Genomic DNA, 13208 nt, shown 5'->3' with positions numbered 1-13208 from the left:
CGTCCCAAACCCCCTGCCCGCTCCGTTCCCCGAGCCGCCGCCCACTCCCCCAACTTCTTCTGATCCGGACTCTCCGGGGCTCCCTGACCCTTCAACCTGCTTCTGGTGCCAATCTCTGGCACCTTCTCTGTGACTCTATTCCTAAGCCCACTCCTATCTCTGGATCAGGATCTCCAGGGCCGAACACAGAACTGTTTGGTTCCAGATCCCAGCTCCCCCCACCTCCCCGCACTTTCAGGCCAAACTGACCCAGCGGGTGAGGGACCCCAGAAGTCATTAGCAGTGGACTGGGCGTGGCCAGGGGCGGGCCGGGGTCCCGCCGCGACCGGACTCCAAACGCTAAATCGCGCAGGACCCTACTCAGCGCGCAGGCGGCTCCGCCGTAGGTCAGAAGAAGCTGGATTCGGCGCCGCAGGCTGACTTCAGGGGCCGTGGGCGCGGACGCCCCCTGGAGGCCGAGCTGCTTCTAAGCTCTCAGGGGAGATGCCTCGGACGCCCCCTGTCGGGCCGCGTCGGGCCTGCGCCCACTGCTTTTGGGCAGGTAAGTCAGCTCCTGGAGTGTGGTTCACGCCCGCCCGCCGCTCCCGCCACTCCCGCGGCCAAGGCGGTGGGTTCCGCAGTGGGCGGGGTGGAGGATGCGGAGAGGAGACGCGGAAGCTCCCACCTCGCCAGCCTCGGGCACCCCAGGTTCAGGATGAGTCCTCTCGTGAAGCTGGGCAGTCCCAGAGGCGGGGGTGAGGGGGTGAGGGGTGGGGGAGCCCCGTCTCTGTCCAGGGACTGCCCTCTGCCCCTGCCTGTCCTCCTCTCTTCGGGGTCCTGTCTGCCTCGGTGTCTCTGTGTATGTCTGTGTGTCTCTGTTCCTTATCATTCTGGCTGTCTGTCTCTTCCTCTGGAGCTCTACCTGGCTTTGTCCCTCTGCAGCTGTTCCTCTGTCTCTCTGTTGTCTCTCCTTCTCTCTACATCTCTCCACCTCGCTGTGTCTCTCGTTACAGATGCCTCTCTGTCGCTCTTCATCTGTCTTTCCCTCCCATTCACTCGTTGGAGTCCTCTTCTCTGGCTCGCTGCTCCTGAGGGGTGGGGGCTGCAGCAGTCCTATGGGGCAGCCTGGGGACACCTCGGGGCACTGACTGGGGTCCCCTTTCCGGTCACCTCCACATGCCCGTCGCCTCAGCGCGGGCTCCGTCCTCCCTCTGCAGCTGTGGGGCGTGGGGGGCGGAGCCCTGGAGGGAAGACACCGTGCCCGGCATCTGCTCGGGAGCCCCGAGGCCCCTGACCCTCGCCGCCGCTGTTCAGGGCTCCGGGTCCTGAGGCTCGGAGATGATCATGATTGCATCAGCTCAACAGCGGAGGAGCCGGGAGCCGCTCGAAGAGCAAGCGAGGGAGCGAGGGAGCGAGACAAAGACGCCCGCGCCATCTGTTTATGCAAAGCGCCCTCCGCCGGGGACCCCGGCGTCCCGGTGCCCGGCCCGGCTCGGGGCACCAGGTCATGAGCCCGCTCCTGCTGGTGCCCCCGCTGCGCCTCGGCTTTCCCTCTCCCGGCACCCAGAGGGGCTGCGGGGCGAGCGGAACCGAGGGGGGCGGGGGTTGTTGATGTGATTGGAGCGGACGCGGCTGTTTCTTCAATAATGGATGGAGATGAGGCGGACGGCGGAGCTGAGCCCGCCCGGAGAGGAGAGGACTCGGAATCCGAGAGGAAGGGGCGGGGGCGGGGAAGGCAGCCGGGCGCGCGCAGACACACACACACACACACACACACACACACACACACACGCACACGCACACACAGCGCGCCTGCGTCACACTGTCTTTCGGCTACGCGCCGCCGTGCGGTTCACACCCAGGCACACGCCCACGCACTGTCACAGCGGCACACACACCTGCAAGTGTAGATGCCAGAGCAACACACACTCGCTAGAGGCTCTTCCTGATTCTCACAGACACAGTCCCCGCGGGGGGGGGGGGGGCGGGCAGAGACCCACGGAAATGCCTACAGCGGGCACACCCAGGCGTGAAGAATGCTCAGACACGCCAAAGCACATGTGCACACCTAGACACGCAGGGGCTTAGACTGACAAAAATAATAGAAGTTGGGGGGGGGGGACAGAATGGTGACAAGACAGATACGTATTCAGGGTACAGGGGCACACACCAATGTACGCACACACTTTGGAGCACACACACACACACACACACACACTACACACCAGGGACACAGACACCCATCATTGCCAAGGGCACAGAGACCCCCACACGTTCAGAGGTTGGCACCCACACATATGCGGGAGCCGTGCCCTGGGGTGGAGGGGAGCGGTGGAGAGGTCGTGGGAGTCCCTGCTAGAACGCCTTGTTATTCCAGCCGTGTAATGAGGTCCTGATGGCAGGAGGGCTGCTGACAGGAGGCGCCTGGGGCTACTGACCCTGCACCCTGTCTGCCTGCCTGCGAGCTCTCTTCCTTGGCCCCCAGGGCAGGTGTTGCAGACGCTGGGCCACTCTGGCCTCAGCCAACCCAGCCGACCCCAACCCCAACCCCAGCAGCTGGGGAGAAAAGCAGGAGCAGGAGCCATAGAGGGACATCGGCTGTACAGGAAGACTCCCAGGACCCTCAACACAGCCAGGAGGCAGGGGGTGGGAGAGAGCTTCGGTCCATATCCCCCTCATCCCCTGTGCTGCCCATCCTCTGACGCCAAGGGGCACTTTCTTTGCTATGAGTTGGTGCGCACTGGGGAAGAGGAGGGTGCGGGTTGTATCTTGGACCCTAATAACCGGCCCCCCCTCCGGTCTGTTTTTTGATTCAGTCGCTCCTTGGCCCAGACTTATGACCTTTGCGGTGTAAGGCAGCATTATCCATCACCCAGGTGGCCGCTGGCAGGAGTAGAGGGCTTTGGGGCCCCCACAGGGTCTCTGTTGTTCCCAACGCCCTCTCCTGAGACCAGCTCTTTGCCAGCGGGCCAGGGCTAAACCAGCGGGCAAGTACTGGGGGTGGGGGCATGACCATGGGGCTCAATCACGATACTGGGCCTTGTGTCCCCAGCCCTGGCACCCCAGCACCCGTCCTTCCAGCTCCGCACAGCCGGCCTTCCCGCTCCTTCTGCCCTCCCTCTCTCGGGCCCTTTGCTTAATTTCCTATTAACTGCTGATAAATCCAATTAAACCGCCGTTCTAATTAGGGACAGCTGCCGGCTCTGCGAGGCGGGGAAGGGGGGTGCCCCCCGAGTGTATGGGGGGGGGGAGAACAGCCGCTCTCTCTGTCTCAGTACCCCCACACCAGCATCGCCGCCCAATGAGCCAGTAAATTGGTTTTGCTTCAGCATTGTGGGGGGCCCCACTCAAGGATCTCAGGGGCTCTGGTTTTGAGTCCCTCAGACTGCTTGATGAAGAGATAGGACCCAAGTCCTAGTTGTTCCCCGCCCACCCCCATTCGTGGTAGGCAGATCCCACCCGAGGAGGCACGGGGGCAAAAGGCTTGGTTTGTGTGTGAGGGTGTGGGGGGAGGCCTGTGGTCTGCTGCTTCCAGCTCAAGCATGATGAAAGGGGTGCTACCTGAGTCTTCCTTTATGACCCGCGTCCCCCAAGGAATCCAGTACAGCCAAGAGCAAAGGAACAGAAGACAGAGCCCGGTTCTGCAATGAGTCCTCTTGTGTGTTTCCCTACCCCCACCACACCTCAGCCTTCTGGAAGGAAGGGGGGCACGCCGGTCCCGGGCCCTCCTTTTCCCCAGCCCAGCTGAGCCTCTGTCCTCCCCCCACCCTTTCCCGCCAGCAGCAGATGGTGCCTGGGCTCCCGCTGCCAACCTTGCTAGGCGGTGCCAACCTCAGGCCTGGCAGACAGCGGGCAGGAGAAGAGGATCTCCTGGCTGGCCACGCTGACCCTCCCCCCATCCGCCATCAAGCTCAAGACCCTCCGCAGACTCCACTCCAGCGGCCACCCCAGGCTGCCTCTCACTGGTCCGCTCCCAGGTCCCTAAACTCCTCCTTCAGCTCCCTTTCCTACACCTTCCCGCTCCCTGCCACCTGCCACCCTGACCAAGGCCGGTCTATTTGCATGTCTACATATGCAAATGAAAACATTTGCATACGGCGCGCCGCAGGGGGGTTCTCCGCGCGAGCCCTTTAGCTGTCTGCCCGGCGCCCTCTCACTTGGTACCTGTCAGGGCTGGGGCGGGGGCCGCGCGGGAGGGGTTAAGCCCCCGGGCCTTGCTCGCTGGGTTCCCGGAGGACTTGAGGAAGTGTTGCCATGGAGACGGCACGCACCCCACCCCCTCCCAGGCCCAGGGTCTCGGGCTCCTTGTCTCTGGTTCTCTTCTCTCCCCACCACCTCGGCCCCCGTCCCTCGCTCTCCAACCGAGATCTTGCATCGCCCCCTGGCGGCCCATCTCGGCACTGAGCCAGGCTTCGAAATGTAAGGGGCTGTCCGCGGCTAAATCGCCAAAAGCTAGAGGGACCTACCCTGCAACCCGGTCCTGTTCTAGCCCCAGCGGCGCGGGGGCGGTGACCCCGGCCCGGCTCTCTTTTCTTTACTGACCGCAGAGGCCTCACCTAGCGGACGCACTTGTCTCAGCCCAGGTGGGTTTCAGGTTACCCGATGGTAGCAAAATGTGACTGCTGGGGAGGATTTTCCACCACTTCGTAGGCCCTCTCCCGCTTTGGCCCCAAGTTAAAGAACAAACTTTTCTAACTTTTGTCAAAACTTTAATAAATTCACAACATTCAACAGTTCGCCTCCCACCCACCCCCGCAACCCAGGGCGCCTCCTAGTGGAAACGCATTCTTTTTCCAGCTCTCAAAGGCTGTTCTAGGCACCAGGATCCGACGGCAAAGCCGAGGGAGGAGGGCGGGAACCGGTCCCTTCCCAGGAGCCCCGTCTCGCTCTGGCGGGCCTTCCCGCTCCTCCCTTACTCAGCAGTACAGTTGCTTTCACTCCATTTCTTCTCCAGCTTCCACTGGGCCTGCCCAGAACCCGGCCGGGGTCTCTCCCGCCAGCAGGCGCCTGCCTGCACACCTAAATCTCCTCCAGGAAGTCGGTGGGGAACAGCCCCACCTTGCGGCCAGTGTAGACCTTGACGTAGCCGCCAGCTTCATCTCCTTTCTGCACCACGATCTAGGATTAAAGGATTAGGGAGGAGAGAAATCAAGGGAAAACAGTTGTAGAGGAGAGCAGGGGAGCCCGGAGTTACGGAGGCCTTTCCTAGTTTCATTAATGGAGTGTAGTTTGCAGAGGAGCCTCCGGGCCTGGGGTGGGGTTGGGGCACCAGAGCTACCTGGTGTTTGTTTGTTTGTTTGTTTTTTTAACCTGGTCCTTCTTGAGGGTGATCTGTCCTATTTCGCGATTCCCCACGAAGGATCTTGTTACCCGGTGTACACGTTCTCCAGACCGGACCCGAATGATGAAGTTTGGAGGGAAAAATCCGACTTTCTCCCCTATTTTCCCCTGGAGGAGATGGTAGGGAGAATCAGCCTTTTAAACTCAACCCATGTCCCACCCTACCCTCAGTCATTTGTCTTACCCGCCACCACTCCTCATTGGAGTCATCAATGACTGTGATCTTCTCTCCAGGCCTGGCAGGGAGAGGGAGGGGCCTCTGAGATGTAGGGGCCTTAGTATCCAGTCCCTTGGCTGTACCCAGGTCCAGCCTCGATAAGCTCCAGGCCCTGAGTATCCCTTCCCCCTTTCCTTTCCCAGAGGGAGCTGGGCTCTCCCCTCTCCACATCCAGTATACCCCCACCCCAATCTTAAGGCCTCTCACGGGAAATCCAGGTCGTCCTTCTCCAGGGCTTTGAACCGATAGAGAGCCACAAAGTAATGAGACTGCTGGAAGCCAGGCTGCTTGTGCTGGGGATGAAAGGGGGGGATGAGTCTCAGGGCTCCTCTGTCCCACATTGAGGGGCAGGAGTCCAAGGCAGGAGCATTCTCCAGACACCCTCCATTCCAACTCTCTCCCAGGTCCCTGAACTGTGAGGAATGCATTAGTAGTGTGTGTGTAAGGTGGTGGAGAAGGCCGGTTAAGGGTAAAGGGAGCCTGAGGGGGCAGTCTGAGCTCTTGCTGAGGTCGTGTCAGACTGGGTTGGGAAAAGGACTGGGCTCCATGCAGGGAGAAAGGAGTCTCACTTTGTCATCAGGTGTCTTCTTTTCAGCCTTCTTATCCCCTTCAGGGTTTCCTGGGATGAGAAACACCAACAAATTGTCTCTGGTTCCTGGAGGGTATCCCTCACCCTCTTACCCTTCTGTTGTGGGGCCTCCTTTCTCTCCAAACCTGGTGCACCCTTTACCATCCTCTCCCTGGGCCACTGCTGAGCCCTTGACCTCCTGCATCTCTGTGGATGGAGGTGGGTGTCACTCACCATTCTGGGCTTTGCCTCCCTCTGGTCTGGCCGACTCTGGCTCCTCTTCCATCATGGCTGCTAGAGGCTGGAGGGTACACCAGAGTTAGGAAGATGCTGTCTTGGGAACCCATACTTGCCCTGGCTCTCCAGTCGGGACAGAGAATATTAGGATCGAAGGGTTGGAAGGAGCCTTGGAGAAAATATCTATTCAATCACCTGCCTAATGCAGAGACTTTCTCTGAAACACCCTGGCAGGTGGGCCACCCACATTGTGCTTGAATGCAGCTAATGACAGGGAACTCACTACCTTGCAAAATAAGCCCATGCAATTTATTTATAGGACATTTCCCCATATTAAACCTATGCCAGTCTCCCTGTAACTATTAGTCATTGGCCTGATTTGCCTTCTGGAGGAATATAGACCCAATATAATCCCTTTAAAGATCCGAGGACATGTCAGCACATGTCCTTCCTGCCTTTTTTCTCTCTCTAATTATTCTCAGTCCCTTCAAATCATTCCCCAAGATCCCAATTCTATGTCCTTTACTATAATGTCTGTCCTTAAAAATACTTCAGTGTATAAGAGAAAAATGGGCAACACAGCTTTTATAATTCCCTTAAGAAAACAGAACCGAGTGTGCTAGCCTTTCTGGAAGCAGCCAAATCACATTGTTAGTGCCTTACAGTCCTAGCTCCCTCCACAGAAATCCCTAATCTGCACCCAACTTCCATATCAACTACTTTGATACCAGATCTCTAGTTCTGTTTTTGTGCAGTTGATTTGTTGTTGTGTGTTTTTTTATTTTTGTTTTTTATCCAAAAACAGATATATACATTTTTCCTTACAAAATTTCCAATGACTAGTGCTGGGCCTTTTTCTAGTCTATAAGATTTCTGAATATATTATTCAGTATATGTTTTTCCTTCTATGTTTCCCACAAACTTGATGGGTATACCATTTATGTCTTCATTTGCACCAGTGAGAAAAATGTTCATAGGTGAGGACCAAAGACAAAATCATGTTATGAGCCATCAGAAATCTTCCTGTAGCTGGACACTCCCTAAAGGACCAGGGTCCTTTGGGTACTGTCATTCAGTCAATTTTAGCATCCCATCTAACCGTAACCATTATCTACATTAGTCCATCCTGGTTGTCCAGAAAGATATAAGGATATGCTAACAAACCCCTTGCTGGACTGAATGCGAATCTATGGCATTATGACTCTAATAATTTACTAGTATATATATATATATATATAAAAGCCTAAGTGACCAAATGACTGAACGACAGAATGACCTGTCACTATGACGCACACTAACCACCAGGGGCCAGGTGCTCAATGCAGGAGCTGCCCCCTGGTGGTCAGTGCACTCCCACAGTGGGAGGACCGCTCAGTTGAGCGAAGGGCGCCAGATGAGCTTATGGCTGGTGAGTGCAGCTGCTGTGGTGTGAGCCTGTCCCGCCTCCAGGGCAGGCTACTGAGTGGCAGCAGGCACAGCGGGGCAGGGATGAGCAGGAGCAGCGCCTGGCCTGGGCTCAGGCTCCTACTCAGTCGCCTACCGCTTTGCGCACTACTACATCCCTCGGGGGATGTCGAAACCGGCAGTCCGACATCCCCCCAGGGGTCCCGGATTGCGAGAGGGTGCAGGCCAGGCTGAGGGACCCCAACAGTGCACGAATCTGTGCACCGGGCCTCTAGTCCTATTATAAAAGGAAATGAAGCTACTTTTGGCCACTAGCTTTGTGCCTCAGTTACCTCATCTATAGAATAAATGGGTCAGACCAGGTGATCTTCATGGACCCTTTATGACTCTAGAATTACTGGGCAAATTCTGTTCCCTGATCCAAAAGCACAGCTCTTGCCTCTATTGTCTAGCAATGCCAGGGGTCTGGGGTCTAGCCTTCAGTTGGTTATAGTGGTTAATCTGATAGTTTCAGAAGGGAGTTCCTGGAGAAAACGCATGCTATGGCAGGAGTTCTTAACCTGAGGCCCTCTAAAATTGCATGCAAAAATCTGTCTGTTGGGTTATGTGCAATTTTAGGGGAAAGGGATCCTAGCTTTTTTCAGCTTTCCAGAGAGGAGACATGGGGTCTCTGGAAGGGAACTCAGTAGGAGGTATGGTGCTCACATTTTTCTTATCTGCCTGTCCTTTCTTCCGCTCTTTGTTTGCCATGATCACCCCAGTGCGCAGTGTTTCAAACACAGGGTCATTACGATTTGCAGCAGCTGGTGGGAATGGGAGAAGAAAGAAGACATTACTGGGGAGGCAGGGAAAGGCTTGGAGGAAAGAGAGACCTCTTAAGTAAGGGAGAGGTGTGATTGAGTAGATACCTGTGTGTGTGTGTGTGTGTGTGTGTGTGTGTGTGTGTGTGTGTGTGTAGGATCAGGGAAGTTGTCACCTGGGCATACCTAGATCATCAATCTATAAAGAGCTCTAAAAACATCACTGGAAATGTAATGAAATGGAGAAAAATACTTACCAGCACTCCTTCCAGGCAGAGCATTCATTATATGATGTTGGAAAGTCAACTTTACTAAGTTGCTTGGGCGTTGGGGAATGCTCAGAATTCCCATTCTCCTCCTCAGGAGAGTGGTCCTTTAACTGCTGGCTTTTTTGTCCCCCTGAGTGGCATGTGCAAGCTTTTTACACCCATACTCCTCACCGAATTTAGCTTCACCTCAACATACATGTTAAGGGTTGCTAAACTATGAATCTGCCCAGGATGTCCATAGCTCTGGGTCTGGCCTTAAGCTGGCACTCTTCTGTGACAAGGATGAGTACAGTCGAGAATCCTTGTTCACTTAGAAATGGTTTTGCATATGCAGAGCACAGCTTTTGATGAAGATTCAGTCGTGGCTCTGCCTCTTGCTGGCTGTGTGGAGACCTAGCTAAACCTTGTCTCCCTCAGCTATCAAATAGGGGAATATTGACTCTGCATCCAAGGTGGCTAAACTATTAGGTTGAGAGAGAACCATGGGATGGAGAATCTTTCTGTTTCAGAATTCAGTTTCTAAATCTAGAGGTGTGCTGAAACCATCTCTAAACTTGCCCATTCCCTCCGGTTCCGTGTGAGTCACTTACAGACACTAGCGTACTGCTGGTTGCTGTAGAGTGGGGAGCTGTAGGCCCGATGAAAACCAGGGGGCTGTAGGGTAGGATGGAAAGCATCAGAAAGAGCAAGGCAGGACCCAGAACCCCATCTCTCCCATGAGTGCTCACCCCTTTTTGAAGTAAGAGATGGGCTGAGAAAGAAAAAGCAGGGAAGTGGAAGGGGTGGCCTGAGGAGAGACTGGCAGGGGTGTGGCTGGCAACATGTCCCCTCTATATTTTCTTTTTTAGAAAAATATATTTTATTGATATTTTACAGAGAGGAAGGGAGAGGGAGAGAGAGTTAGAAACATCGATGAGAGAGAAACATCGATCAGCTGCCTCCTGCACACCTCCCACTGGGTATGTGCCCTCAACCAAGGTACATGCCCTTGACCGGAATCGAACCTGGGACCCTTGAGTCCACAGGCTGACGCTGTATCCACTGAGCCAAACCGGTTAGGGCCCCTCTCTATTTTCTTGCTCCCCAAAGCCTACTCACAATCTTGCCGAAGCATCTCTGCATCTCCACGTAGGACTGGCAGTGTTCATGGATGTTGGTTTTGCAGTTCTTACAGCGAAGCCCAAATTTGTTGTTGACTTGGGAGAGGGGAGAACATTTGGGTGAGGTTGCTGCTTCCCTTGCCCTTTGTACCATCGCTGCTACTATAGCGCCTAGTTCCTTTTCTGTGTGGAACCCCACATTCTCAGTCTCTAACAGTATTTCCTTAAAGCCAAATCTTGCCACAGCCTGTCTGCTATACCAATACTCCTCTCCTAAGCCCTTTCCCAGTCCCCTGCCTTCAACATCACATGCTTTCTCCTTCCCTTCATGACTCACGCACAATCATCCGGGCACAGACATCACAGAACTTGGGCTTCTTGAAGAAATGATCTTTGAATTTGTGGGGCTTATCATTGACAAGCTTAGGAGGTTCTGGGGGTGGCTCCTCCTCCTCCTCCTCTTCTTCCTCCTCTTCCTCATAGATGTAGTAGATGGGCCCACCCCCAGCTCCCACTGCCTCCCCATTAGCCTGGGGCTCTGGGGGAAGCTCCATCTCCTTTGTCCCAGCAGGCTCCTTCCTGAATAACTGCTTCAGCCGCTGTAGCTGAGGGAGGGGGTGGGGAGGAGGGAATGAAGGAAACCAATGTTAAAAGAATTGTCATGCTCTCTAGACTAGGTAAAGCTGAAGCTCACTAGACATTTTTCTAGCTTGGGGCAAGGGGCACAGCCCAGGATTAGGGGGTATTGGGGCTGCAGATGCTGGCAGGCATTCTAACAATAGAGGAGTCGCAGACAAGTGAGATCAATTCAAGTACTTTTCCTCAAGTGCTGCACTGGCTTCCCAGTTCCCCACACCCAGTGGTCAGAGGCCCTGACTCACCCCACTTTGCCGAGTCTCTGCTGGGGAGGGCTTAGGGGACTCCAGCACCTTCTTTTCTGTCATCCTGCAAGAGGTTGGACCCCACTATGACATCTAATCCCTGACTGCCATTCTCCCTCCCTTATTTCTTTCCCTTTATAGTAGGGTGGTCCTTGAAGGGGAGGTTTTGGGAGAAATTTGGTTAGAAATCTTTTCACAGAGCTTATGAATAGGAAAATTCCACGGAGATCCAGAGAAAAACCCAACAGACTGAAGAACCTCAAACCAAAACCCATCCATCCACTCTGAGGTGCAACCCCCAAATTTGTAGCCCCAATACAGTCAGTACTCAAGACTGCCTGATTTAGGGTTTTTCCAACAGGTACTTCATTTCTCCTGGGAATCTACGGGCAGGAGAGATCTGACACACATCTTCCCAGATCTCCTTTTTTCAGGAGGTTGATGTGTGGAGGGATGGGCTGGGCATTTGTTCTCTACTTCTTTCTTGAGCCCTGGGGGCCTAGTGCCTAGTTCCCAGCTTGCCTCAGGCCTCAGCTATTTTAAGTTTTCAAAGTAATATGAGCCTTTCCTTCCCTTACTACTCCCTTCACTTGACCCCACTCCAATCCTAGCTCTTTATCCTAGAGTAGAATAATGTCACTCCTAAAACCTAAACTACTCCTAGACAAGAAGAGAAATGAAGCTGAATAGACTACGGATTGGGGAGGCTGGGTGAGCAGTCCTGGAAATGGAAAGAGGATGAAGAGGCAACTCACGTTTGGGATTCCCTGTTAATTCAGTCTGTGGAGGGAAGAGGGAGCCCCTGCAGTCTTGACGGTAGCACTGGAGGAAGACTGGTCCTCTTCCTTGGGGGCTAAGCCCCCCCAGTACCTTCTGAACTCACACCAGCCACCCAGACGGTATTTGTAGACCTAGCCTCTTGCCTCTGTGTCAGAGCTGGAATGACAGGGCTGGAGTGAAGTGGACAGCTGAGCGACACAGCTGACATAGAGAAATTGGATATGGGGAGGCCTGGGCAGGATTGGACCCTAACTCCTCCCACCTCCCAGAGTTGCTGTTCCCTAGTTTCTCATCTGTGGTGTGCAGGTCAGTACTGGGTGAATTCAGGAGGGGACAGTGTTCATGCTGTATACTCATTTGGATAATTTTAGATGACTGAAGGTAAGGATTGATTATGAACAGCCTTTCCAACCAATCCCCTTTCTCCAAGGTCCAAAATTTTCCCCAATTCTACCCTCCCTGGACCTGCTTCAGGAATTAAGCCTTGAACTTCCCATTCTTCTTGTCGCCATGTGTCTTTGTATCATCAATCATAGATTTAAACTCAAACCTTTAGAAAGGAAAGGGCTGGGAAATGGCGAAGAAAGGAAACTTTGAATTTTCAGAGGTCTCCTATAGGCCAGACTAGATTGCTTTCTTCTCTGTGGGAAGTTGGAGGGGTACCTTCCTGCCATCTTGTCAGGGAGTGAAGAACATGTGGTATTGCTGTTTTCTCCAACTGTCCCCAGAGGCATCTTCCCCCTATTCCTCTAAAATCTTGTCCTCAGGGTGAAGGGAATTCTATTTTTAAAAGCCAGGCTGGGGGACTCTGGGGGAGAGAGGGTCTAATGATCAGGTACAGATGGCCTCAACAATGGACACAAGGCAATAATAGCTGCCACCCAGGGAGTTTTTATCACCTGCAAGTAATGTCCCCAGAGAACTGCAAACTCTTGGGAGGTGGTAGGATGCCAGGCCTCCCACTCCGAGTCACTTTGATTCCAATTTCATCTCCCTCCTTGGATGCCCCGGTGTATGAACTGATGGGTCAGTGAGTTATCAGGCATTCTTATCTCAGGCATGCAGCCTTCTCCTGCCCTGTGTGACACAGCTGAAAAAGGAGATACCGCCATCTCAGAGGATAGCAATTTGAAGGTGACAATATAGTGCCATTTTATCCCTTGTATCTGTTCAAGTAAAGGGTTATGTTGAAGGTTGGGTTAGACAAGCTTCGGAGAAGCCTAGCTAGAGACACTGCTACCTAGACCCAAGAGATTTCCAGGGCAATGTTCTGTCATTTCCATTTTCCCCCTCTTTTAATGGGTGGGTGAGATTGAAAAGGGGCTGCTGGATGTTCTGGGTATATGGGCTCTTTAATGACTCTGGTCTGACAGGTTGAACAACAGACTAGCTCTGAGAAGCCTCAGAGGAAAAGCTCCACCTTGCAGGCAGGTGACTTCGGCTCTTCACCTTTCTTCAGCTGCATAGCAGGGATGGCTGAAAACACCTGGTGTCTTGGTATTGCAAGTTTAACTGATGTAACTTTTATTGTAAGAAACATCTACTTCTGTTCCTGCCAGGAAGAACCCAATCGACTGGCTTTGGGATTAAAGAAAGGCCCAAGCCTTCCATCCCTGAAGAGTTTTCAGCAGAT

The 13208-nt window shown here is 54.1% G+C and overlaps 1 protein-coding gene across 6 annotated transcripts; it reads right to left on the bottom strand.

The window, feature by feature from the left end:
* Positions 1–4735: 4735 nt before the first annotated feature.
* STAC3 (SH3 and cysteine rich domain 3) lies at positions 4736–11737 on the bottom strand. Of its 6 annotated transcripts, none has more exons than XM_028156342.2 (12): positions 11551–11737; positions 10796–10859; positions 10252–10519; positions 9913–10010; positions 9405–9468; positions 8451–8548; positions 6339–6405; positions 6106–6155; positions 5744–5829; positions 5504–5555; positions 5290–5427; positions 4736–5097 (listed from the first exon to the last, which is right to left on the bottom strand). In XM_028156342.2, the coding sequence occupies exons 2-12, from the start codon at positions 10856–10858 to the stop codon at positions 4999–5001; spliced, it is 1083 nt and encodes a 360-aa protein (XP_028012143.1). In that variant the 5' UTR covers position 10859; positions 11551–11737; the 3' UTR covers positions 4736–4998. The 6 variants fall into 6 exon arrangements, with proteins under 6 accessions (XP_028012143.1, XP_028012145.1, XP_028012144.1 ...); XM_028156344.2 differs by having other exon boundaries at positions 5350–5427; XM_028156343.2 differs by having other exon boundaries at positions 10252–10513.
* Positions 11738–13208: the final 1471 nt, after the last annotated feature.

This window comes from Eptesicus fuscus, chromosome 7 (genome assembly GCF_027574615.1).
Source record: "Eptesicus fuscus isolate TK198812 chromosome 7, DD_ASM_mEF_20220401, whole genome shotgun sequence".
Lineage (NCBI taxonomy): Eukaryota > Metazoa > Chordata > Mammalia > Chiroptera > Vespertilionidae > Eptesicus > Eptesicus fuscus.
Note: the sequence above shows the minus strand (reverse complement) of the source record. Positions and strands in the feature narration are given on the sequence as shown.